General features: G+C 42.1%; 2 protein-coding genes across 9 annotated transcripts in view; one reads left to right on the top strand and one right to left on the bottom strand.

The window, feature by feature from the left end:
* Positions 1-20,506, top strand: part of EZR (ezrin) — a 37,123-nt gene extending 16,617 nt beyond the window's left edge. The window contains exons 2-13 of one of the 2 annotated variants that reach the window (XM_039707437.1): positions 882-965; positions 5,893-5,988; positions 6,783-7,057; positions 7,820-7,903; positions 8,533-8,679; positions 12,054-12,150; positions 15,156-15,319; positions 16,221-16,351; positions 17,034-17,194; positions 17,470-17,562; positions 18,467-18,718; positions 18,994-20,506. In XM_039707437.1, the coding sequence (XP_039563371.1) occupies positions 882-965; positions 5,893-5,988; positions 6,783-7,057; positions 7,820-7,903; positions 8,533-8,679; positions 12,054-12,150; positions 15,156-15,319; positions 16,221-16,351; positions 17,034-17,194; positions 17,470-17,562; positions 18,467-18,718; positions 18,994-19,158 (1,749 nt within the window). In that variant the 3' untranslated portion in view covers positions 19,159-20,506. Of the gene's footprint in view, positions 1-881; positions 966-5,892; positions 5,989-6,782; positions 7,058-7,819; positions 7,904-8,532; positions 8,680-12,053; positions 12,151-15,155; positions 15,320-16,220; positions 16,352-17,033; positions 17,195-17,469; positions 17,563-18,466; positions 18,719-18,993 lie in introns of those variants that run through there. The other variant, XM_039707438.1, reaches the window with a different exon arrangement.
* Positions 20,507-21,386: 880 nt separating this feature from the next.
* SYTL3 (synaptotagmin like 3) overlaps positions 21,387-23,842 on the bottom strand; it is a 34,450-nt gene continuing 31,994 nt past the window's right edge. For all 7 annotated transcript variants that reach the window (XM_039707436.1, XM_039707429.1, XM_039707431.1 and 4 more), the window contains 2 exons: positions 23,006-23,211; positions 21,387-21,655 (listed from right to left, as the gene is read on the bottom strand). In XM_039707436.1, coding sequence (XP_039563370.1) covers positions 21,525-21,655; positions 23,006-23,211 — 337 coding nt within the window. In that variant the 3' untranslated portion in view covers positions 21,387-21,524. The remainder of the gene's footprint in view (positions 21,656-23,005; positions 23,212-23,842) is intronic.

The following is a 23,842-nucleotide window of genomic DNA, read 5'->3' on the forward strand; positions in this document are numbered from 1 at the left end:
ACATGTTTGGGATTTCTAGATTTGTTTTGGGATTGTTGGGTTTTTTGAGAAGTAATATAATATTACAAGCTGTATTCAGAACAGTTGGAGATAATCCTTTCCCGATTTGCCATTTTACTGGTCCTTATGCCATTCCCTGCAAGATTAGTTGCTGCTTTTGCATCCTGATTAACTGCTAATAGACTTTTTCTAGTAATTTAACACTCTTGCCTTCTGCATCAGCAGTAACCTCTTCCTTGCAGTCTGGCTCTATTGCAGTAAATCTAGTTACGTTGTTTCTTCACTGGCAGCAAGAGCTTATGGAACTCCTGCCCTGTAGAATCATTCAGCACCTGTTACTGCTGTTTTTATGTGCTGAATAGATTTTTATGAGGGAAAGAATGAACGTTTATCAGGTTAATGCTGATTGCTTTATAGTAATAATCTGCAGCCTTTTGCCTTTAAAACCTCAGATTAATTCCAGCTCTAATATAAATGGAAGTTAAATTATAAGTCTTAAATTTAATTTAGTCATTAGGGCCTTTCGTAATCCAGGGGATGGCCTGCAGGCAGCTATACTGTGCACCCACAGTAGCTCTTAGTCCAAGAGGGTTTAGGCCTGGAAAGGGTCAGGTCTAAAATACCCTTCTGTTGAACTAGAAGATCTGCCCAATCCTGTGTTGAATAAGAAAACCTGTGGAGCAATTTGGTTAAAACAGCAGAATGAGTGCCTCAATTAAGTTTGCTGGTGTGATAACACGATTCTAATTGAGGCTTAAGTGTATTTATTATAGAGGTTACAGGAGTGCATCAAAGCGTGGAGACTCTTGTACACAAAGTACTGTGTTAACACCTAGAAGTAACTTTCAATGCATCTTAATGCTTTTTGTTTTTTTCCTTAGATCAACGTTCGAGTTGTTACTATGGATGCAGAGCTGGAGTTTGCCATCCAGCCAAACACTACAGGCAAGCAGCTGTTTGACCAGGTCAGTAAAGGGTTGGTGTGGGCTCTTGTTGTTTAATTTTGCAGTATGTTTTGGACTATAGTGTTTTCTTAAGACTGGATTCCAAACCTGTCTTGCTTCTCTCTACCTCCTAATCAAACGGCCCCAGTCTGAACTAAGATCTCTAAATTCCATCACAGTAAAAGAAAAAAGCAAAAACCCCTTGCAGGTATGTCATGTTCCAGTGAAACCTGTCTTCCTAGCATGCTGGATGATGAACTGTCACAAGGGATCTAAAATATTTAGACAGCATAGGTAACATGTAAAAATGTATCTCTTGCTTTGAAATGCTGCTTAGCTCTTACATAGTTCTTAACTTCTAAGGCTGAACTGTTGTGCTTGTGCATAAAACTGTTCAGAATCAGGTCTTCAGGCTGCTGCTGAGGGCGTTGGCATGGCTGTATTCATTCAAATGCTGGGTTTGAGGAACCACTTAGCACAGGTGTTTGAGTTTGTCAAAATACTGGAAAACCAGAAGAGTTTGTGATCTCTTTACATCATTTACAAGTAACATGTCTTGTAAGAAGCCCCTGTGCAGCAGGGTGGAAGAGAGATTAGTGCAGCCTGCTTTCAGGGATTCCCAGGGAAGTGGAGGGCATGAGTGGCTAAGACTCTCCTCCTGTACTGTTATTCTTCCTGTTATTGCTTTAACAATGCACAGGTCTATTTGAAGATGGACCTGCAGAGATCAGATAAAGGCAACTAAAACAAACTCTGTGCTATTTGTGAAACTTTGTTATTATTGACTGAGTAGCTTGCTGTTATAAAACTGAAGCAAGGCCTAGATTTTAGTAGAAAAAAATTTGCTTACTGCTCTTCAACTCAAAAAAAAATTGCTGCTAGCCATTTCTGCTGTAGACCTGAAAAATAAGAGTTGGTCTATGCAGGCTTCAGTCACACATTTTAACATGTTCACAAATTGTTGTTTGTACTTCTTCCCTTGTGCTCACCAGCCTTGATAGCTAAGGGTGGTTGTGTTTGAGTAGCTACTGCTACTCAGGTAGGCAGTACTGGCTAAACAATGTCCACTCCTTCTGAGGTATTGTTGGTACAGTTTCTTGTTTCAGTGAGTTAACTAGAACTTGCTAGGCCTTATGGCAATTGTGCATTGAGAAGTACTTAAAAAGAAAACCCCCCAAAAAACCCCAAAACAAACAACCCACAGATCAGTTAAAAATAAACAAAATTCCAAACCCTCAACAAACAAATGGAAAAAAAGCTTTTAGTGAGTTCTTGAAAGGAATCAAAGAAGGAAATCAGTTTTGTACTGTGAACTGCAGAAGTTCACAGTACAAAACTGAGTAGTCCAGCTTGTGTTTAGCATTAAATCTAACTTTAATTCCTTACGATTACAACTAATGTGGGATAAGTATCAGGTGTTCATTGAACACAGAGGCCAAGGGTTCAATCCCCATATGGTTGATTCATTTTAGAGTTGAGCTTGATGATCCTTGTCAGTCCCTTCCAAATCAGAATATTCTATGATTCTGTGACTGGAAATTTGCTGAAGTGCATTTGAAACCTGCATTTTTATAGAACCAGTACCTGCTGCTTGATCTTCCAGAGGAGAGTCACCAAGCTGATTAGGGAGATGGGTCACCTCTCCTATGAGGAAAGGCTGAGAATTGGGATTATTCAGCCTGGAGAAGAGAAGGCTTTGGGGTGACCTGACTGCAGCCTTCCAGTACCTGAAAGGAACCCTAAAAAAAGATGGAGAGAGATTATTTACAAGGGCATGTAGTAACAGGGCAAGGGGATATGGATTCAAACTGAAGGAAGCATCTTTAGATTAGATATAAGGAAGAAATTCTTTACTGTGATGGTGGAGAAGCACTGGAACAGGTTGTCCAGAGAAGCTGTGGATGCCCCAACCCTGGAAGTGTTCAAGGCCTGCTTGGATGGAGCTCTGAGCAATCTGGTCTAGTGGAAGGTGTCCCTGTGCATGGCAGGGGGGGTGGAACTAGATGATCTTTAAGGTCTCTTCCAACCCAGGCCATTCTATGATTCTGTGATTCCATTCATGCTGATCACCATGGCATCAGAGTAACTTCTTCCCCCAGCCTTTTCATGTTAATCCAAAACAGAGAAATTGGATTTTATCTCTATCAGGACGAAAATCCAAGTTACTGAAAGCCAGGTTTTTAAAAGCAATGCTTTAGATTAGACTGTAAGTATGTCCTCATGACAAGCATTCAACAAGTACTTCCCTCCTCCATATATATTAACTAATGCTTACATCTATTCAGAGTCAGGGTCATCTCTCTGGCAGAAGAGAAACTACTTTCTCTGTTTTCAGCTGAGAAGTTAAAAATCCTGAGAACATGAAAAAGGCAGGATGTTTCAGATTCAAGATACTTCTATTTTCTCTTGCTGTCTGGGTACTTTGGGATTTCTGAAGAACGCTTACTGCAGTGCTTAGTGCATGATTGGGATAGACCTACTCCTCATGAAGATTTGCTCCTTACATCCAGTGGCATGGGTTTAAAACCTGCGACTGAAAATTCTTATCCATATTTCATACCTTGTTGGGGGATACTTCTGCATATCAAGGGAAGGCTGAGGTAGAATTGAGCAGCACAAAACTAGAAAAGGTGAAGACCATACATTCTCTCTTCAGTTCTGTTGAGCAAGCCTTTCACTAGGCCCTTATCTCGGGTGGAGTTTACACTCAGATAAAGCCTGTGGAGGCAACAGGTTTTCACAGGTATGGGGAGTGGCCCAACTGGAACTGCAGAACCACTGTGGGGGTTTTGAAGAAGCAAGCTATTTTTAAAAACTACAAGGTAATTTCTTGGCCTGGTTGTCAGCTAGCAGAGCTAGGCTTTGCTAGCATGTCTGTATCCTGCAGGTAAGGTGTTCTATAGCTCCTTTTACAGGAGAGGGAGACCTGTGAATATTAAGTTTCTCTCCACTTAAGCCAGTCCTGTGCAGAGTTTGTGCTGCAGTGAGGTCTGAGGCATCCCAAGAACCAACCCAGTGTGCTCTGCAGCTGGCTGGAGTATGTTCCAGGTAGTCATGTGCCCTCCTGACCATGCATAAAAGAAATTCAAATGGAGGAGAGTGTAACTGGCATTTTCTGGAAGTGAATGCGTAACTGGATGGAAGGGGAAGACTCAAGATTTGCGGCTTCATGCATTTGAGGAAGCAGAGGAGGTGTCTTTCATCTTGCGTATAATGCCTCGTTTCTTATTTCTTCCTTGTTTTGCCATGGAGGAAGTTTACAGAGCATTTCCCAGTACAGGCTAAAACAGTCTTTGTTCTTTGTATTGAAACTCAAACAGTCAAATTATGAAGTTTAGCTTAATACTTTCTCCTTCCTTGCTTTTGGGTTTGGGAAGAATTTGAGGGGTCATGATTTCTGAAAGCTTTCTAACTCTATAGGAAGTGTACTTTTTCTCTTGTAAGAGACATTCAGAGATAATGACCTGATAACTGCTTGATTTATGTAACTTTTTATTTTAACAAAGTTGCAACATTCTTTTGTGCAACAGGAAGTACTACACTCAACATACCCCTGGTTTTCTGTTAGACTTCATAAAAATACATCCAGCTGACAGAAAACTTGTCTCTTCCATGATGAAACAAGCCACTTCGAGGGAGGAGGGAAAAGGAATTTTTGTCAAGTAAAAGCTGAATTATTTACAGAGCCAAGCTCTTCTTTTAAAAGGACATGGGGTTTGTGTTTTTTGTTTGTTTGGATTGGTGGATTTTATTGTCTTTTTTGTAAACTCTAGTTAAATCTTAGCTAATGTGACATTGTTTCTCTCAAGCCTGCTCTCCAGCCAGAGTGTCTCCAGCAATACCATAAATGTGGAGGTGAAACAGATCCTTGGTTGAGGTCTTAGACTTGTTGAAGCACATGTAACTACACATTCCCAAGTCTGTCACATTCCCTAACTCACTAAGTAGTTTTAAGTACTTCTTGCCTTCCACTCAGTTGAGCTCACTCTAGCGATGCCTGCACCACTTTTTGAGGGGCTGCTCTGCAAATAACATTACAAAGTGATCCAGCTATGTACGTAGTAGATCTTTGCAGATTTTGTCTGTGTCTAGAGCACAGCTTTACAGGTAGATGAGCTGGCAGCCAAACACTTGGCTGTAAGAACAAGCTGTCAAGAGTAGGTGAAAGTCAGGGACTTGTTCACTCTGTCCTCCACTGAGGAAATGTAACATGTCCAAACAGGGCTGCTTTTCTAGTCAGTGTGCCATCCAGTCAATGGATGGTGTTTCTGTGTCTCTCAGCCGGTTAGTATTTATATCTATGAAATTAAACTTGTCCTAATGTAGGGGCATCAATGTATTTTTGTCCTTCATAAACTCAGCCTTTTGGGGAGTTTAAAAAAATAATTACCTTGACTGAGAATACTTGCATCTTGTTTTAACTCTCAGAGCCTCACAGCAGCGTTACGAAGCACCTCTCAATTGCTTCCCCTAGAAGGAATAGTCTCTGGTGACTGGCAGACAAGGTCACTTGAGCCACTAGTACTGCTAACTAGTTAGTACTAATACCACTAGAGACCATCCCACCAAGAACTTTGGTGACTTAACTCGTCTGCTTCACTAACTACAATTTTAAGATGGGTCAGTAGATAAAAGCAAGCAGAAACCCCACTTGCTGCCAGTGTATCAGTCTAGCAGTTGGTGGCCTGTCACTTGCTGTTTGTCTCACCTGCTTTCCCCAAGATCATCATCTTCTAGAAACTGGGTGGGACAAGTATCTTAGCCTATGCTGTCATCATCGTCTACAATGGCAGTTGTATATCCTTGTCTGCAAGGTGAAATTAAGAGATGAGTAGGTTTAGGCTGTTGCCTACACCCATCACAGGTGATGTGGGACTCGAAAGGATACCTGGACCTCAAGTGAAGTTTTTCCTGCAATAGCTTTTTCTTTTTTACCTTTCTGTTGCAGGTGGTTAAAACCATAGGTTTGCGAGAAGTGTGGTACTTTGGTCTTCAGTATGTGGACAACAAAGGATTCCAAACTTGGCTGAAGCTTGATAAAAAGGTAACAGACTTTGGGCTCATTGCTGGCCAAAGGTTAAAGCCTGTATGTTTCCTGATGTGTTATTGGCTGCAACTTTATACACCTTGTGCCTGCTGTTGATTGTGCCCTAATTTTCATAATTCCAGGATTGTTTTTAGAGATAACATTGTGATTTCCATAGGTGAGGTGTGACACGACAGAAACCCTTTCACTCTCTGAGTTGCAGGAAGCATTTGCCACATGTGCAGCAGCACCTTGATACTGTACTTTGTTGGGAGAAAGCAACTGCACTTTCTGTGGCTGGAGGAGCACCTTGGCTGACGATGGGCTTAGGCCCTGCCTGGTCAGGATCAGTTGTGTCCTAATTGGAGAAGAGGCACTTCCAAGCTGGGCAGCCAAGTGCTGATGCCTCTTATGGGCTCCTGTTTTTGTTTTCCCAGCTCTTATGAGGGCATGAACTGCTTTTCCTGGTGGGGCAGTCGGTGACACACCTGTTTAATGTCAGGGGGCTGATCTCTGTCAAACACACACAGTACTGGGTGGGTTTGCCATCTGATGCAGCACAGTAAATCATTCTCCAGTGACCAGTGTTTGCTGTACAAACAGTATTTAACTGGCTTAGTTGGAAAACATAGTGCATCTCCCCCATGTTCTTTCCTATCAGTAAGCAGCCAGAATTAAGGAATTCCACTGTAGAGTTGCCAGTCACTCACCTCTTATGGCAAATGCCCCAAATTCTTTTTTCTGTCTAAAAGCAATCTATTCTATTTGCAACAAAAACACCTGCTCAGTTGTGGTGTCATCTCTGTCCTCAGGTTTCTGCTCAAGAAATCAGAAAGGAGAATCCCCTCCAGTTCAGATTCCGTGCCAAGTTCTTCCCAGAGGATGTGTCTGAAGAGCTGATTCAGGACATCACGCAGAAGCTGTTCTTCCTGCAGGTGAAGGAAGGGATCCTCAGTGATGAGATCTACTGTCCTCCTGAAACAGCAGTACTTCTTGGTTCCTATGCTGTGCAGGCCAAATTTGGAGATTACAACAAAGAGGTGCACAAGCCTGGATACCTCAATTCAGAGCGTCTGATCCCCCAAAGGTGAAAGAATTGGCTGATGCAGTCTCTTTTTTAATTTTTTTTTTAAAGCATCTTTGATTGGTTTTTTTTTTTAACTGAATTGCATATAATTGGGTTTTTCCCTTATTTTATTACTATCTGTCATACTTGGGTATGTTTTTGCTTCTCCTTGAGCTGTTAGAGAGGAAATACAGTTTTGCATTCAGCTTTTATTTCTTAAACACTGCTGCCGTGCTGGTATAAGTGGCAGTATGAATGTTTCCTCTTTAAGAAGAAAAGAGTAGCATTAAATCAAGAGTATGACATTCTTGAAGAAGGTTGGGTTGTGTGTCCTTAATCCTAATGTACAGTCCTAAAAAATTTGTGTGTGGAAAGCGTGTCTTGCAGCTTCACAGTCCATCCCCACAGAGGATCAGTGGATGTTATCAGACCAATGGCTTCTGTTTACCCTTCCTGATGACACTGCAGCAATGTCTAATTCCAGGGATTGCACCAACTTTTGCTTTGCTGTAATCCCCTGGTGTCTACAGTATGTGTGTGATTTGATTGCAGAGTTTTGCTTATACCTCTCACGTGTCTGGTCAGTGACCAGAAAGGCTTTGCAGAGGGTTATTGCTCATTCTGAATTGCTCTGCTTCACAGAGAACATCTTTGGGCTGAGTAGGGTTTTCCTTTTGGCTACAGTAAGGCTTCCACCAGGGTGAAAGTAAGACTATGGCAAAGATCACCATCAGTGGATATTGCAGGACATCTAATCTTGCTGATATCTGTTTCCTTGTGTAGGGTGATGGACCAGCATAAACTCTCCAGAGAGCAGTGGGAAGAACGCATCCAGGTGTGGCATGCTGAGCACAGTGGCATGCTCAAGTGAGTGTTTTGTGTTGGTCCTCGGGCTGATCACCTTGCTGCTTGTTTGATTACCTGAAGTTTGCATTTCTACAACATGGTTTTGTTAGTCTGTGGTTTAGATTCTGAGCTGCCTGTGTGAGCCTATTCCCGGTGGGTGTTTTTTAGTTCAGTATTGAATCACATGGTAAAGCACAGCAGTATATTTTGTGCTGGAGAACAGTGTGGCTTCCTGAAGATCTTGGACCTGTGCACATTGTATTAGTGATAGCTTTGAGTGGGAAAAAGAGCAAAGGTGCTGTCAAACCTTACAGTCATTGAAGCATTTGCATTGACAGATGGGGAAGCTCAGGTCCTGTACCTTTCCTACCCACTGTACCCTGAGACAAGGATGAGTGCTGAGAGAGGTGAATGTTGCAGATTTTCTGTCTGGAAGTACTAGGGATTGGTATATGGAAATATTCTCTGTGTACGCTCTTAGATGTGATATCAAAACTTCTAAAGTCCATCCTAAATGGTGAATGTTCAGTTTTAACTTCTGTGTTTGAAGGTTTGGAAAAAACTTTTTTTCTTCTAAGGTGTTTGTGTTATCTGAGATAGAGCACATGTTGTTTTCTCATTTATCTGATTTTTTTTCCTGTCTCAATCAGAGAGAATGCCATGCTGGAATACCTGAAGATTGCCCAAGACCTGGAGATGTATGGAATCAACTACTTTGAAATCAAGAATAAGAAAGGAACTGACCTTTGGTTGGGGGTCGATGCTTTGGGGCTCAACATCTATGAAAAGGATGATAAGTAAGGCTTTTGTTTTTGCCTCTGATCTTCCAAAGAGGGCTGGTACAGGATATTTCTCATTTACAGAAATGCTTGTGTTCCAATTTTGGATCAGCAGGTGAAGCTAGGAAATGGGCTTTCACATCCCCTGTGCTTTCATGTCTTTCCTGACCTGCTAACACTACCTGCTGTGTAAAGAGAGATGTCAGTTGTGTGATGCCATCTTCCTAGTAATGCACAGTGGTGGAGCTGAGTCCTGAACTGAGGAGTTTGCCAGGCTTTCCCTTGAGTCAGGTCACCAGGTTTGCCATCAGTGACTACAACATGAGAACCTGACTAGGCTAAGGTTATCACTGGCTAGGCCAAGGTTAACACTGCTATCTGCAGTGTTCAGACACCTAAGGAACTCCTGTCCTGAAGTTAATGATGGATGTGTGTGCAGCTGCATGGTTCTGAAAAAGGCAGGTTAAGGGTGGACACGAAAGCAAAGCTGGGTAACACCCAGAACCCAGGGAGAGGCTAACCTATATAGTTACTGTGAACAAGGAATGAAATGAGGGCTTACTGAAGTACACACAGTTTTAATCAGCCCTTCTGGTAAAGGCAGAGCCATTATTAATTGGATAGTAGGTGGGAAATGATAGACTACATCTATAAATAAACATAATAAGAAGGTGAGAACAGCTGTGTCTAAGCCTGCTAGTCTCTTCTAATACTCTGCAACTGAAGGATTGAAGGGAGTTAAAATAGATATTTTTTAGAGGGAGCATTGCTGTTTAGACTGCTTTCTTTTCCTCTCCCCAATGTTTCAAATCTTTGTTTCATGTCACTAATCTGTAACAGACTATCATTGAAATACAGAATGGATTTCACCTGTTCTACATCTTTGCCTCCAAAAAAGCTTTGAATGCAACCCAAATATTAATTGGAACTCCCTGGGTCTTCTGTTGATAAGGCAAAGAGAAAGGCAGTCTTTTCTGCAATGCTAATATGTGCTGTCACCCAGAAAACAAGGAGTGTCACTTGAAAGAAAAGTAGTTTCGCTCATGTAATACTTCAGTCTTGAATGACTGGTCTTGCTATGTAACCATGGTCACACAAACAGGTTTTTCGAGCTGCAGAAATCAGAGTGTAGCCATTGACTGTGCAGACCTATCGAGAGCGTTTGCAAAACAAATACAGTGCTGGAATAAACTGCTTATTTCTGCTGTAACTCTTGCCACTATATAATTAAGTCTTTCCAACAGATGTGGGGACTAGGAAAACAGAGATGCCATACACATTACTAGTTTGTAGATGCAAAGATTGGGGACTGAGGGCAAAGATGAAAAAGCAGAGATTTCATTGTTGGAGTTTAACATGGGGAAGATGAGGCTGTGCTGTTGGTGTGTGAGCCTCTATACTGCAGTGCATGTCAATGTCCTGTTTGTGGGTATATTCAAGCTTTTTTCCCCTGCATTAAAGGGAAGAATCTGCATAGAACTTACTAATGAGTGAATTATTTTAGTTGTCTGACGTACTCTATTATCTGGGATTTAAGTACTTGTACTAATGTGATGGAGGCTGGAGTAATTAGTTCATCTTAGTCTAATCAAATAATTTTCTTTTACTGTTCTTAATGTTACACACACACACAGTTGCATAATCTTGCAGTTGAGTTAGAGGTTAGGGAGTGGATAGTTCTGAAGAGGGTGAATTTTATTCTTGATGTTTGAATTTAAATGAAGCAAGGGGTTTTTTTGTGCTTGGACCCAGCAAAACCTTTTGATGTAGTAGCTTTCCATCTCTTTGACAATGAGTGAAATTCCTCCCAAAATTGCTCTTTTTTTCTTTGATCAGTGTGTTCCATAGAATTCTTACAGAATTTGACTGGTCCACTGTGATGATAAACATTTCTGTAAGTGCTAAACATTAAATACTTGTGCCTTCAAATAATTTGCAAGAGTAATTGTGACAGAGACACATACATTGGCGGGGCTAGAGAATAACAAGATTGCTTATGTAAGATACAGTTATTACAATTATTAAAATTCTTAATCATTACCAGCTATCTCTAGAGAATATACCCTCCCTTGCTAAGAGAAAAATAAAAGAATAATAATGTGATATTAAATATAAAACCAAAATATTTTGTTGGGGTAATTAAAGGACTTTATTATAGTCAAATGCACAAGTCCTTGTGATGTTAGAACTTGCTGCAGAGCTGATCAGCTGTGTGAAGGTGAAGTATTGGAATGGCTCAGAAACATCTGATCTCATGACAAACTGGATTCTTTTTATATGCAAGACTCTGGAGAAATTAAGGCAGAGGAAAATCTCAAGTGTTTAGTGAGTGATATAGCAAAATTTCAAACAAATCAACAGACCTGAATTCCTCAGCAGTGAGGAAGAGCTGGGAGTCTGAATCTTGCCCTTTGCTTCATAGGGGAGCTTTTCAATAGTGGGGAGCCACGTGGCACAGCTCATTGCATGACCAGTGGGTAAAGTTCCGCTTGGTGACTCATGGGATGGGCTGAAAGAGCAGTTTGTATGGAAGAAAAGAACAGGGCCCTTTGTTACTAACCTTGCCTGTAATCCAGGGGAGGAGATATCTGAAGGGAGGGCGTCAAGAGGATGGAGCCAGGCTCCTCTCAGTGCTGCTGAGCAATGGGGCAAGGAGCAGGCACTGATGCACAGGAAGTTCCACCTGAAAGTGAGGAAGAACTTCTTTACTGTACAGGTGACCATACACTGGAACAGACTGCCCAGAGAGGCTGTAGAGTCTGCCTGACTGGAGGCATTGAGGATGCAATCCTGTGCCATGTGCTCTGAGATGACCCTGCTAGAGCAGGGAGGTTGGACCAGATGGTCCACTGTGGTCCCTTCTAACATGACCCATTCTGTGAAACAAAAGAAAATAAATCTTCTCCTACCAATGGTGCCTGTCCAGCACTTCAGAGTGAAGGCAGCATGGAGGTGACTGGCTAGCTGTAACACAGCAGGATAGGTTTGCCTGTGGGTGCTGTAAGGTGTGGGAAGCAGCTCAGTAACTTTGACTTATGCCTCCCATGATGTGTGAGAGGCCTGTGCAGGGAAGCACTGCACATACCATCTGCATGCTGTGGATTTTGGGTCCAGAGTTAAAACAAACAAGCTTAAAAGCAGCTGAGCGTGTGGCTTGAGTCCACCCTTGTTACATAGCCAAAGGTCAGTAGGGGTGGCTGATGAGAAGGACAAGAGACTCAGCAAGAGAGGTTGTTGGGCTTCTTTTCCTACTCCCTGTGGTGTTCTGGTTCAATTACTATCTTCTCTGTTTTGGGACAGCATTGCATTCCACCAAGTCTGTGTGTTGGAAGCAATATAGGGGAAAAATATTTATTGCATCATCCCTTAAAACAAGTTTTTCTTCTTTCCAGACTAACCCCAAAGATTGGGTTCCCCTGGAGCGAAATCAGAAATATCTCTTTCAATGACAAGAAGTTTGTTATCAAGCCTATTGACAAGAAGGCACCAGTAAGTATATCTAGAAGGGACTCCTGGGTACTGCATAGGAGTAACTGGTACTGTTTCATCTCAAAATAAAGTAGTCTTGGGAGAGGAGAAAGCCATAGATATTCTAGATGCAAAATAAGCATTTGTATTTAGAGTGTATTTAGAGCTGCTGTTTTTTCTGTGCAGCATAAATGAAGGGCTGATAGTGATAGCTAGTGTGGAAAAAGATAAAGATTTTACAACTGCAGACTGGGTAACTTCATGCTCAAATTTGAGATTCTTTGCTAGTTCACTACTTCTGTGAGTCCTCTGTGCATATCTTTCAGTGCATGCAAGCTGATAGCAAAATTTTATTTTTGTTTTTTCATTTACAAATACCCAAACATTAAAAAAATTACAGAAGTAGTTCAAGTGCTACTGCAAAACCACTTGGATGTATAGGGCTTCCCATCCATCACTGCTGACTTCCACATTACTGACAGAGTAAAATATGGTATTCATTGACTTTCTGGAACACCAAGGTAAATTTCAGGGATATGACTTTGGTGGAGAGCTGAAATATAGCTACCTGTGAATGTTGCTTTTCAATACTTAAAAGTATGTTTTCAGAGTTATTTTAGTGAGGAATTAGAAACTTACTTTGACCTGTTGAGAATGTAAGGTGGAATAACTGGTATAGGTGGATGTCATTCTGTCAGTCTTGTGAAATTATTGGAGTAGTTGAGAAAGACCTCTTCTGCTCTTCCCCCACCCCAGTACTTGGCCTTGGTGGGTAAGTACAGCCCAGAGAAATAATAAGCAGCCTGGCTTTGGCAAAGGATGATGGCTTATAAGTATCTCCAACAGAAAAAGATCCTCCCAGTAATCTAAAGGATATTAATGCACTGTGTGCTGCAGGGATTTCTTCCTTCCTTTAGATAAGAACCTGGGGGAGAGGAGCTTTTTTCTGTGATGCTGTTAATGAAAACAACAGAACTCCCCAGAGACAGAAAGCTGGTCTGTCAGGCATGCTTTTCTCAAGAGAAGAGCCTCTTGCATGTGTTGCAAATAATTACAAAACACAGATCACAGCTTGCCACCCACTCCCCAAAGAGTAAATCTGAATTTGAAATGGAAGGCTTGCAAAAGGCTGGTACAGAAAGGTGTTAGCATTGAAAACCTCAGTTATGTTTCCTCCTTCCCTGTCAATTGTTATTTTCCCTCTGGCTGATGGTATGTTTAAAGCTGTGCTTAAAATAAGAATTTACCTGGGCACTAATTTTGAGTATTCAGGAAGTTGTCTGGGTCTTTTTGTGTACTTGTGTCTCCTTTTAAAAAGGCAGGCATTATAACTACAGTGAAATACTCAGTCCACTTGAGTTGTAGGTTGGAAGGTCTCTTTTAATTTGGAGGATTCTATATGTTTGTGTTTAAACTTACAGTAATGTAAAGGGCAGAGTCTTGTGGCACCTTGCCCAGGATAAGCTTTTTAATTTTTGGGCTGTGTCTGCCCGTATACTCCAAGATCTTCAGCACTTAAAATATCAAGGAGCAATTCTCCCAGTTGTGTGAGATCTGGGGTATGCTGAGGATGAGGAAAGAAAGGAATTCTTTTATATTTGTATTTGAATGTTGTGTCCCTTGATTATGGCCTTAAATGACAAATGTAAGCACCGTCCACACCCTTAGTATTTACTTCCATGAAAGTGGGCTTTGCCTCAGCACAGGACCTGTTCATCACAATGTGCACAAGCTGTTTTTACAATTATTTGTCAGAAGTAGGAGGTTGGATGAGCAGCTTACAGTCACAGTTATCAGGATCAGACCTTTGAGCCTCGGAATGGCTCTGGCAGGATTTAGTGGGAGAGCACAGCACACTGCCCTGACTGCCTCCTCTGCAGTCAGTGTGCATTAGGGAAATGCATTGGAGAAAATCAGTCTTTGTCAGCATATTCATCTTAATACCACTTAGGGAGCTTTTAATTGCATTGTGTGACTTCTAGTTTTCCCAGAGATAGCCACAGTTGTGCTTCTGAGCTCAGGCAATTAAAAACATGGTCACTGCTTCCATGCCTGGTTCTATCTCTTGCTAACAGTGAGGCAATCCATAGTAGAGTCATTCCAAGGAATGAGCACTGGTTTATGGTGGTAATGTGCAGCTTGCCCACTATCCGTGTAGTACACAGAAAAAGCACAAGGATGTTTAACCACTGTGGAAGTTTAAACTGTGTTGTAGATGTGCGTTGTTGTGGAGTCAGAAAAATTATCAGGGAGGTAGTGAACTTGGGCCCTCTGTATCCCTTCCTTAGCTGGTTTTCTTCTAGAAGAGCTAGTCTAATTTATAGTTTCTGTAAAAGTCTGATTATAGGACAGGTAACAGGAAATTTGGGAATGTCCTTTTTACTGAACCAGAAATTTTAGAATATCATGTGTTTTGTTACTGCCTGCAAACTGATATTCCAAAGAAACCATGTGATTGGTGGTTAAAAAATTAGTTTTCATTTGACACTCTTCTAACAGCCTAGGTCAACTTAACTAGGAAATGCCAGGGAATGGACAAGAATTATATTGAAAGGCACTTTTCTCTGAAAAAACATGGGCCCTCAAATGTTGATTCAGATAGATTGAAAAATTCTACAAAGTTACATTTGTAGTTTGTGCTTTGTCTTTCAGTCACAAAACTGCAAACTGAAAAACTACTCAATACTAGAGGTCTGTGTGTTGCCCAGATATTTACCTGCCAACCTAGAACCTTCTATAACATTTAACAATCTCCATTTAAATGAGACTTCATCTATCTGGGATTTTCTCTGAAAGATGCTTTATCTAGAAGAGTAACTTGCACATTCTATATAGACTTTAAATGGATAATATAAATCACAATAGTTTTGGCTTCAGATGAAATTTGCAGTCCCCACTGCTGTGTTTAAATGGCCTTGCATGTGTGTCTGGATTAGAATTAAATTAGTGACAAGATGTTCTGTCTGCAGTTAGCTGGGAGGAGAATGAGTGTTTGGAAAAAACTGACTGTGGTGTCTCTCTCCTAGGACTTTGTGTTTTATGCCCCTCGTCTGAGAATTAACAAGAGGATCCTGCAGCTCTGCATGGGCAACCATGAGCTGTACATGCGGCGCAGGAAGCCCGACACCATTGAGGTGCAGCAGATGAAAGCCCAGGCCCGGGAGGAGAAGCACCAGAAACAACTGGAAAGGTGGGCTTGGATACAGGCAGCTGGTGTGGCATGGCAGAAATAAATGGCACCCAAGTGCCAGGGTTCAGCAAGCAGCTGCATCCCTGGGCAGGGTCAGCGACGCGGGCGAGGCTCTGAGCCATCCCAGGCTCAGCAGGAGCACTGGAATATGGGCAGGGACTTGGGGTGTCCTGCAGTGGGACAGTTTTACCCTTCCTGCTTGGCCCTGTGCCCACACAGTCAGCTGTCCTGGCTGCAGCCTCAGGAGCTGCAAGAAAAAGTGCAAGTAAAGGTGCAGCAGGCTCTGGTGTGCACCTAGAGAAGGGTTTTCCTGACTCTGGAGTGTTGGCATCTGATTTATGTGCTGGGCCATGGGATGGTTGGGGGTAAGGAGAAGCCTTCACAGGGAGCACATAGGTGTACACTGTAAAGACAGAAGGAACTGGGAGATCTCTTACAGGCAAGGAAAAAGGAATAGCAATTCTACCACTGGCTGCAGGTTGCTTATGATTCAAGAAATCATGCGGCTTTTTTCCTCAGCTTGTGGATTGTTTATCTCTGTTCTCTCAGTGCTGTTGTTTTCACAGCTCCTTAAGTTTCCATATGGCAGAAGTAACAAAGTTACACCTCTTCTGCCTTGCAGTACAAGTCCTCTTTTTCTTCTCTGTGTCTAACAGCTATTTGGTATTCTAAATTTCTGTGGCAACCAACAAAAATACAAATGCTTTTGTGAAATGAGGTATCTAAAACAGAGCAAAAATTCTGAAGAGATGAAGGAACAGCCTATTTCTGTCTTCTGGCTCCTGTTTTGTGGCAGCCACTTTCCCATTGAGCTGCCTGGAGAGATTCCCAGCCAGCTTTCTTGTCTGGCAGTAGCTTGGGTCTGAAAGTGAGCTTCCAGCATGAAATGTGTTCCTAACAGGAAACAACTAGAAGACGAAAAGAAGAGGAGAGAGACAATTGAGAGGGAGAAAGAGCAAATGCTGAGGGAGAAGGAGGAGCTGCTGGTGAGGCTACAAGAGTATGAAGTGAAGACTCAGAAAGCAGAGAAAGGTAAAGTATTTGCCCTGGCTGACCAGAGCACGTATTGTGCTCCATAGAGGAGTTGTATGGGTTGTTGCCCATGCCTTTCCTAAATCTGATGACACTGGGATCACTTGGCAAGACTTTCTAATGTCTGTCTGCCTATACAGCTAAATGTACAAATGTGCATCCAAGGGATGAAAGTAGTATAAAATCTGCAGCTTTTATTTGGAACCTGAAGGGCAGGAACTCTGTCTTCCCCTGTTGCCAGGAGGATTTAAGTAGCAGAGCCTCTTCCAACAGTGAGCAAAAGTTCAGCCCTCAGGTACTTTTTACTAACTCCTAACAGAAAAAGTACTTTGGGAACAAATCTTTCCAGTGAAATGGAAGCTTCTGTTTCAATGCACAGAAAAACACATTGGAGGCAACAACATCTGGTCCATGCAGCAAAATTAACGGCAGCAGAGTCATGTCAGTATTGCAGACTTCAGTGCAAACATCTCGCAGAATATTTGATTACAATGTGCATCTGACTACTTCTGAATTACTTACTTGGTGTGTTATGCAAATAATTACTGTGAGGAGCACAGTGAAGGGAGTATTCCAAGCTGGAATAAGGTCCTATCATGACTTTTGCAGTTTCCTAAGGGACTGAAGTTCTTTAGCTTTGACCAGACTTGTGGACTAACCACACTGATCTGTCTCTTTGCAGAGCTGTCAGATCAGATCCAAAGAGCCATTCAGCTGGAAGAGGAGAGGAAACGGGCCCAGGAGGAGGCAGAACGCCTGGAAGCTGAACGTTTGGCAGCTCTGCAGGCCAAGGAAGAGCTGGAGAGACAAACTATGGACCAGATAAAGAGCCAGGAACAGCTGGTAAGACTCAGTTATTTTGAGAACAAGATACACAGACATATTACTGTGCCCTTGAGTAAGGCAAAGCCAGCATGTCCAGGGAAAAACATAGTGCAGTGAGGTACTGGGCCATCATTGTGGCACTGATTTCTATCATAAGCAATCTAATTTTTAGTTCTTCGTTTTCCTATTCAGTCTCTATTAGAGTTAACAGTATTTTTATTGTGTTTGTTTTTTTTGGTTGGGTTGGTGTTTTTTCTAAGAGTCCTTGTAATTCCCATTTTATTATTCAACAGGCTACAGAGCTTGCAGAGTATACAGCCAAGATAGCACTTCTTGAAGAGGCAAGGAAACGTAAAGAGAGTGAGGTTGAAGAGTGGCAAATCAGAGTGAGTATTGGCTTTACCATTTGCTCTAAAATTCTGTGTTTAAGCAGAGCATACTGTGACTTCTCGAACATGTGGAAGCAAACATCTGTACAGCAGTGAAAAAGACCAAACTTGCACGTATTGTCATGAACATGCAATATGTCTGCAAAAACACCTTTCTTCCAACAACCCTTCAGTCAAAAGTCAGACTGAAAACCTGTATAAAACCTAAAAATGTGATCATTGTCTTGAAGCCTTGGAGAGAGAGTGGCACGTGAATAAATGATGCATGTAATCCATGATAAAATGTCTTCAAACATTATATCAGTCAAGAGAAGATGCTGCAAATGCAGCCACACTGCAGCTGTCTGTTTCGAGGGACATGTGCTGTTGTTGGTGGCTTCCTGGTACCTGGATCAGGAGAGTTTAATAAACTGCTGCACTAAAACCACACAAGGCTCAGAGTGCTGGTACTCCCAGTGCACTGTAAGACACATGGGAGGGCAGAACCACTGCAGCAGCAGGGAAGGTGACTGCCTGGTGTGTAATTGCACTAAAAATGCCAAATTAGATTCCCAAAGTCTTACTCTGTGGAACCGGTGTGTCTCCAGCCTACACCTCTTCAAATGGAGAACAGAATGATGATAACTGTAGCTTTCCATAGAACTTTTTCCTGGGTTGTTTTATTGGAAGAATATTTTTTGTTCAGACCCCCTGCACATTACACAGTGGCTGATGATGACAGCATCCCTAGCAAAAAAAAAAAAAGTTCTCTAATAATGGAGTACCATCAGCTGCAGGCATTTAATTCTCTCTTGCTTTTCATAGTAGATGGAAAAAACTGTGAAGATAAGCATTTAAGTGTTCATTAAGCTGATTTAAAGTAAGAAATGAGTTTAAAATATTTTCCACTCTTTTCCCTAAGGCCAGGGAAGCACAGGAGGATCTGGTAAAGACCAAGGAGGAGTTGCACCTGGTAATGACTGCTCCACCTCCACCGCCACCCCCTGTCTACGAGCCAGTGAATTACCACGTCCATGACAACTTGCAAGATGAGGGCTCAGAGTACTCAGCCTACAGCGCCGAGTTCTCCAGCGAGGGCATCAGGAATGACCGCAACGAGGAGAAGCGCATTACCGAGGCCGAGAAGAACGCACGGGTGCAGAGCCAGCTGAGGGTAAGGCCCTGCTTGGAGCAGGCAGAGAAACTGAAACAATTGGTCCTGGATTGTCCAAGTGGTCCTTTAACCACTTGGTTAAACACACAAAGCATGACAGTTTCTCTGTTACTCTTAATGCTCAAATCATCCATATGGTTTTGGAAAGGCCAGGTCAAAACCAGGTCATGTGTCTGTCCAAGCATTAACACCTATCAGCTCTCCCCAGAGAACATGACTGACAGGAGCTGAGAGCTTCTCACAATAACCTGTATTTATTGGTCTTCGTATTGCAGGCGCTGACAGATGAGCTGGCCCAGGCTCGCCATGAGGACAAGAGGACCCAAAACGACATCATCCACTCGGAGAACATGCGCCAGGGACGGGACAAGTACAAGACGCTGCGGCAGATCCGGCAAGGCAACACCAAGCAGAGAATCGATGAGTTTGAGGCAATGTAAAGATGCTTGTAAGAAGAAGGCAGGACTGTGGGAAAGGCAGATCTTAATGCTGTGTTCTTGTTTTGGGGTTTTTGTTGTATTGGTTTTTTGGTTTGTTTTTTTTTCTCTGAGGAGGGGTCACTGTATGACACTTAACCAATGTTGTCTAAACTCAGAGGTGTTTGAATCTCCCTTCTATTCTGAACCTTCTGTGAAATTTGGTATAGTTTAAAACTTATTGTACCACAGATCCTGGTAACTTGCTCATGCCTTTACTTCGTGCCAAAAGGCCTTATGTCACATCTCTCTTTAAGCAAGACAAATTTTAACAGGCCATGCTTCTATTTAAAGATGTGTGTCCTGTGCAGGTGCTGGATTCAGCCTGGTCTAAAAGATAAGCATCTGTGGGTGAATTTTGTGCCATATGTCTTTGTATTATTAACTACGGTGTAAAGTGTAACAGCTGAGAAGACAGGTTGTGGAACTCAGGATTTTCAAGCACCTGTATGTGCGTTGTATATCCACACACAGGTGCTTGTAGATCCTGTTTTTCCTTAGTCTTGATGCCCATGTTCCCCCTTCCCTTCCCCCCCCACACAAAAGAACTGACAACACCTCAGAACTTCTTTGTGTAGAATTTAGATATTTTCTAGTTGCTGTTCTCAACTGGAGAAATGGTGCAGTGCTGGCTCAGAAGTGCATAGGGACACTGATACCCTCTTCATGTAACAAGTAGCAAATACTCCTGGAATCTACGACACCGCTGTGTTTGCATTCCAGCTTCATTAATGATCAGTTGTAGTGTAGTATTTATAAATATATATATATATAAGACATGCAATATGTGAATTGCAGTACTAGTTAAAGGGAAATAGTTTTGCTCTGTATATTTTGTTACTTTTCAGATTTAATAAGACTTGCGTCTGTAAAAATGCCTAAACAAGACTGTAGTCTGATACAGTGCAGCTGATTATTTACTATAAAGCATTATTTGTAAAGATCATTTTTTTTACTTAATGAAAACTGTTATGTGTACACATGATCCAATATATACAATTTTACTGCACCTATTTTTCTAACAAATTTTCTAATTTTTTTAAATGTTTGATTTAAAGTTTCAGACTCCAAAGATGAAGGGACTGCTTGTTAATATCACAGTTGTATTCTCTCTAGTAGAGAGCATTTCTGTGACCATCCTTCCCCCACTCTCCCCTTTTTTCCTTGAAAATCTGTTAGAAAGTGAGATACAGTATGTTGTCACCTCTTCATTTGCAATATCTATGCTGCGTTATACTTGAGTTGAATCTTGTGTGGGGTTTTTTTATTTGCAGCAGCAACCATCTAAATAAAAGATCTGCAAAGTAACAAAGGCGATGGAGTGAAGAGTTTCTTGTGTGGGGTGTATTTTTAATAAGCTGTGCTTCTGCTCTTTCAGTTCCTGAACTTAGCTTATGAGTCCCTGTGTTTTTAAGTCTCAAATCCTTAAAAGCCACAAGACCAACAAAAGAAGGGGGAATACTCCAAGGACTAAAAGTATAACACAACAACACTAGTTAGGGTTGTACACAAGAAGTTTCTGCTGACTGTAAAGCTACAGCCAAGGCAAGGCAAACTGACACAGGAGTTTGGCCCTAAGCTTGTCTACATGAAGCAATGATAAACTTAGCTAAACTTTTGTCATGTGCTGTACACCCTAGGGATAAAGTTGTTAATTCTGTCTTACAGAGGCAGCTGATAAGAAGGCACTTGTTACACCCACCCTTATTCCATTGGCTATAGTCCCACCCTGGTACTGACAGGGACTTTATACATTTAACTTTCTAAGCACCAGGCTAGAGCACACATTTGAGAGACCTGGCTACAGGCCAAAGCTTTTTAGGATCACGTGAAATAAAGTGGCACTGTAGTTAAGGCTGAAGCAGAGGCATTAGCATCACCCAGTTGCAGCAAGCAAAGATAAACTGGTTTTGCATTCTGTGGCCGAAACATCAATGTAAGAGGGAAACAATGTAACAATGTAACTTTCTTGTTGTAACAGTTATTCTCTCAGAAGTAGTCCTAGGTGTGACTTAAATAGTAACAGTTCTGGGGAAGCTGCACATTGTCTGGCTCCTGTTACTTTGACAGCATAATGCATCTCAAACTGAGGCTGTCACTCCTGAAGAAACAATATTATCCTTATGCTCAAGCTAGAGACAGGCTAAAGCCTTAACTTTTGAAGAAATATAACATTCAGAATGTCACACACGTTCAAACACATAATTTTATTCCCAAAAAAACTGGAATAGGTGCTATTGCAGTGTACCTTTCCCAGACCTGAAGCATATGTACCACTTCAGTTTAAAACATTGGACATGGGACAGGAAAGGTTGTTGTGTGATAATCTCTCATGATTTAAAGTTTTCCTTATTTGAATGCAGTACAAGTGTGAAGTCCATCCACGTGTTTGGGTTGCAGAGCACTTCCTGCCATTGGAGCACTCCCTGAGAAGCAAGGTCCACAGACCCAAAGAATTCTTCTGCAAGAAAGCAAAAGGAAAGATCAGAGTTACTTTTCACTTGGCCTTACTTGGCCTCACTTGGCCTTTACTTGGCCAACTTCTGGCCAGCCCTTTCACCCACTTCTACAGTAATTTCAGCTGTTCTGTAGCTCCTGAGGCACTAATTGCAATAAATGGGATTTATACTTTTGAACTATTATTTAGATCCTGTTAAACTGGGAGCACTTTCTGAAGAGTCCAACCTGCAGCAAAGAAAAAGTTTTTGGTTGTATGACTAAAAGCAGCAGAGTAAGTGTGCATGCTCACGATGGCAGAATGGCACTAAGCCTCCTGCTTCAGTTCATTCCATGTTTAGGATAATAATAGATAATCCCTGCTCTAGCAGAAAGGCAAGTGGATCACTTACACACAGATAATCCCTGCTCTAGCAGAAAGGCAAGTGTGGGCTAGGATAAGCACAACAACTTCATGAGGAAGCCTGCATGACATGGAGCTATCACTAGTGACAATACTCTGTAAACTGCATGGTGACACCAAAAGAACATCTGACCCTTTCCTCTCAAATACAGCCAGGGCACTTAACTCACTGGGAGAAGGAACCAGGGTGGGAGACTTGAGCAGCCTTCAAGGGACAATGCTTCCCTGCTCAACTACCAGTGAAACAGGGCCTATTTAGTCACTGGGAGAAGGAACAAAGGTGGGAGACTCTTGAGCAGCCTTCAAGGGACAATGCTTCCCTGCTCAACTACCAGTGAAACAGGGCCTATTTAGTGAGCAGAGGGTTCCTCAGACATTGCTCAGCCCAGAGAAAGAAAGCTCACTCTTAGGTTAGAGCAGAGCCCAAAACTTCAAACATCCAACATTGCCTTTGGAGCAACTTTCACCTCCTGTATTTCACTGATTGGATTGATTTGTGGATATTAAGCCATAAGCACAGACATAAGCAAGGTTGGAATCTATGAGATGATTGATTCTCCTGCTTCCTTTTGATGGGAAGTTATTTAAAATAAGCCAATTCATAGAAAACAACTAAAGGAATAAGTCTTTAAAAATATGTAGAGCTCTGTGTGAGTTAGAGCACACAGTTTCTGTGCTTGTCTCAGCATGGCTCTGTCCCATAAAAATCACCATGCTAACAAATGGCTTTCCTGAAAATTTCCACTGACAACCTTGATCTTCTGCACAGACCTGAACAGAAGCATCATGATCAGAGCCCGAGACCGAAAGTTGCTTAGGACAGAGGCTGGGACTGCATGCGCAGGCACATGAAAGCAGGTAATAAATAGCACAGGATAATTTATTATTGCTTGGGATGTAAACTAAACTTTTCCCCAAATTACATTCAACTTTCAGTGATAGAGAGCTTACTGGCACCAAGCTTGGCTCCTCCTAGGAACTGATCACTTGAGCTGAAAGTTGACTTGTGCCACACAGTCAGGTGTAGACAGGATTGCTGTAGCTGAGCTGGGGTCACACCATCAAAAACAAACAAGTGTTTCCACTGTGGACAGGCTTCTTTCTTCAGGACAGGAGACTTTTGCTTTACCTCTGCTTGGTCTGGAAGGATAAGACAACTTCCCCCCCCGCCAAAAGAAGAGAGTTCAGCAAGGTTATTGATTTCTCAACCAGAAAACAGAACATTTTGATAACCAAATAGAGGTTAGAGGGTTTAACTAGAGCCCGTTGGTTTGCCTTAAATAGCAAAAAAGTTCTGCCTTAGTGAAAGGTAGAACATGGTGCTCTGGTGTCGATTTTGGGACAGGACCTTTTCCTGCCAGCCTTTAGTGCAGGTGCAAACAGGCTCTTGGAGTCTGCTCTGACTTTGCTGTCACTATCTGGAAGGATAAGACAACTTCCCCCCCAAAACAAAAGAGTTCAGCAAGGTTACTGATTTCTCAACCAGAAAACAGAACATTTTGATAACCAAATAGAGGTTAGAGGGTTTAACTAGAGCCCGTTGGTTTGCCTTAAATAGCAAAAAAGTTCTGCCTTAGTGAAAGGTAGAACATGGTGCTCTGGTGTCGATTTTGGGACAGGACCTTTTCCTGCCAGCCTTTAGTGCAGGTGCAAACAGGCTCTTGGAGTCTGCTCTGACTTTGCTGTCACTGACTGCTGAAGGAGTCTTTGCTCCACGTGCTGCTACCCAGTAGTGGCTCAAACCTAACTTTCAGGAGATGAAATGCCCACCCATTTCACCAAAGGTGA

Source organism: Passer montanus, unplaced genomic scaffold, assembly GCF_014805655.1.
Source record: "Passer montanus isolate IOZ18808 unplaced genomic scaffold, ASM1480565v1 scaffold2, whole genome shotgun sequence".
In the NCBI taxonomy this organism is placed as follows: Eukaryota; Metazoa; Chordata; class Aves; order Passeriformes; family Passeridae; genus Passer; species Passer montanus.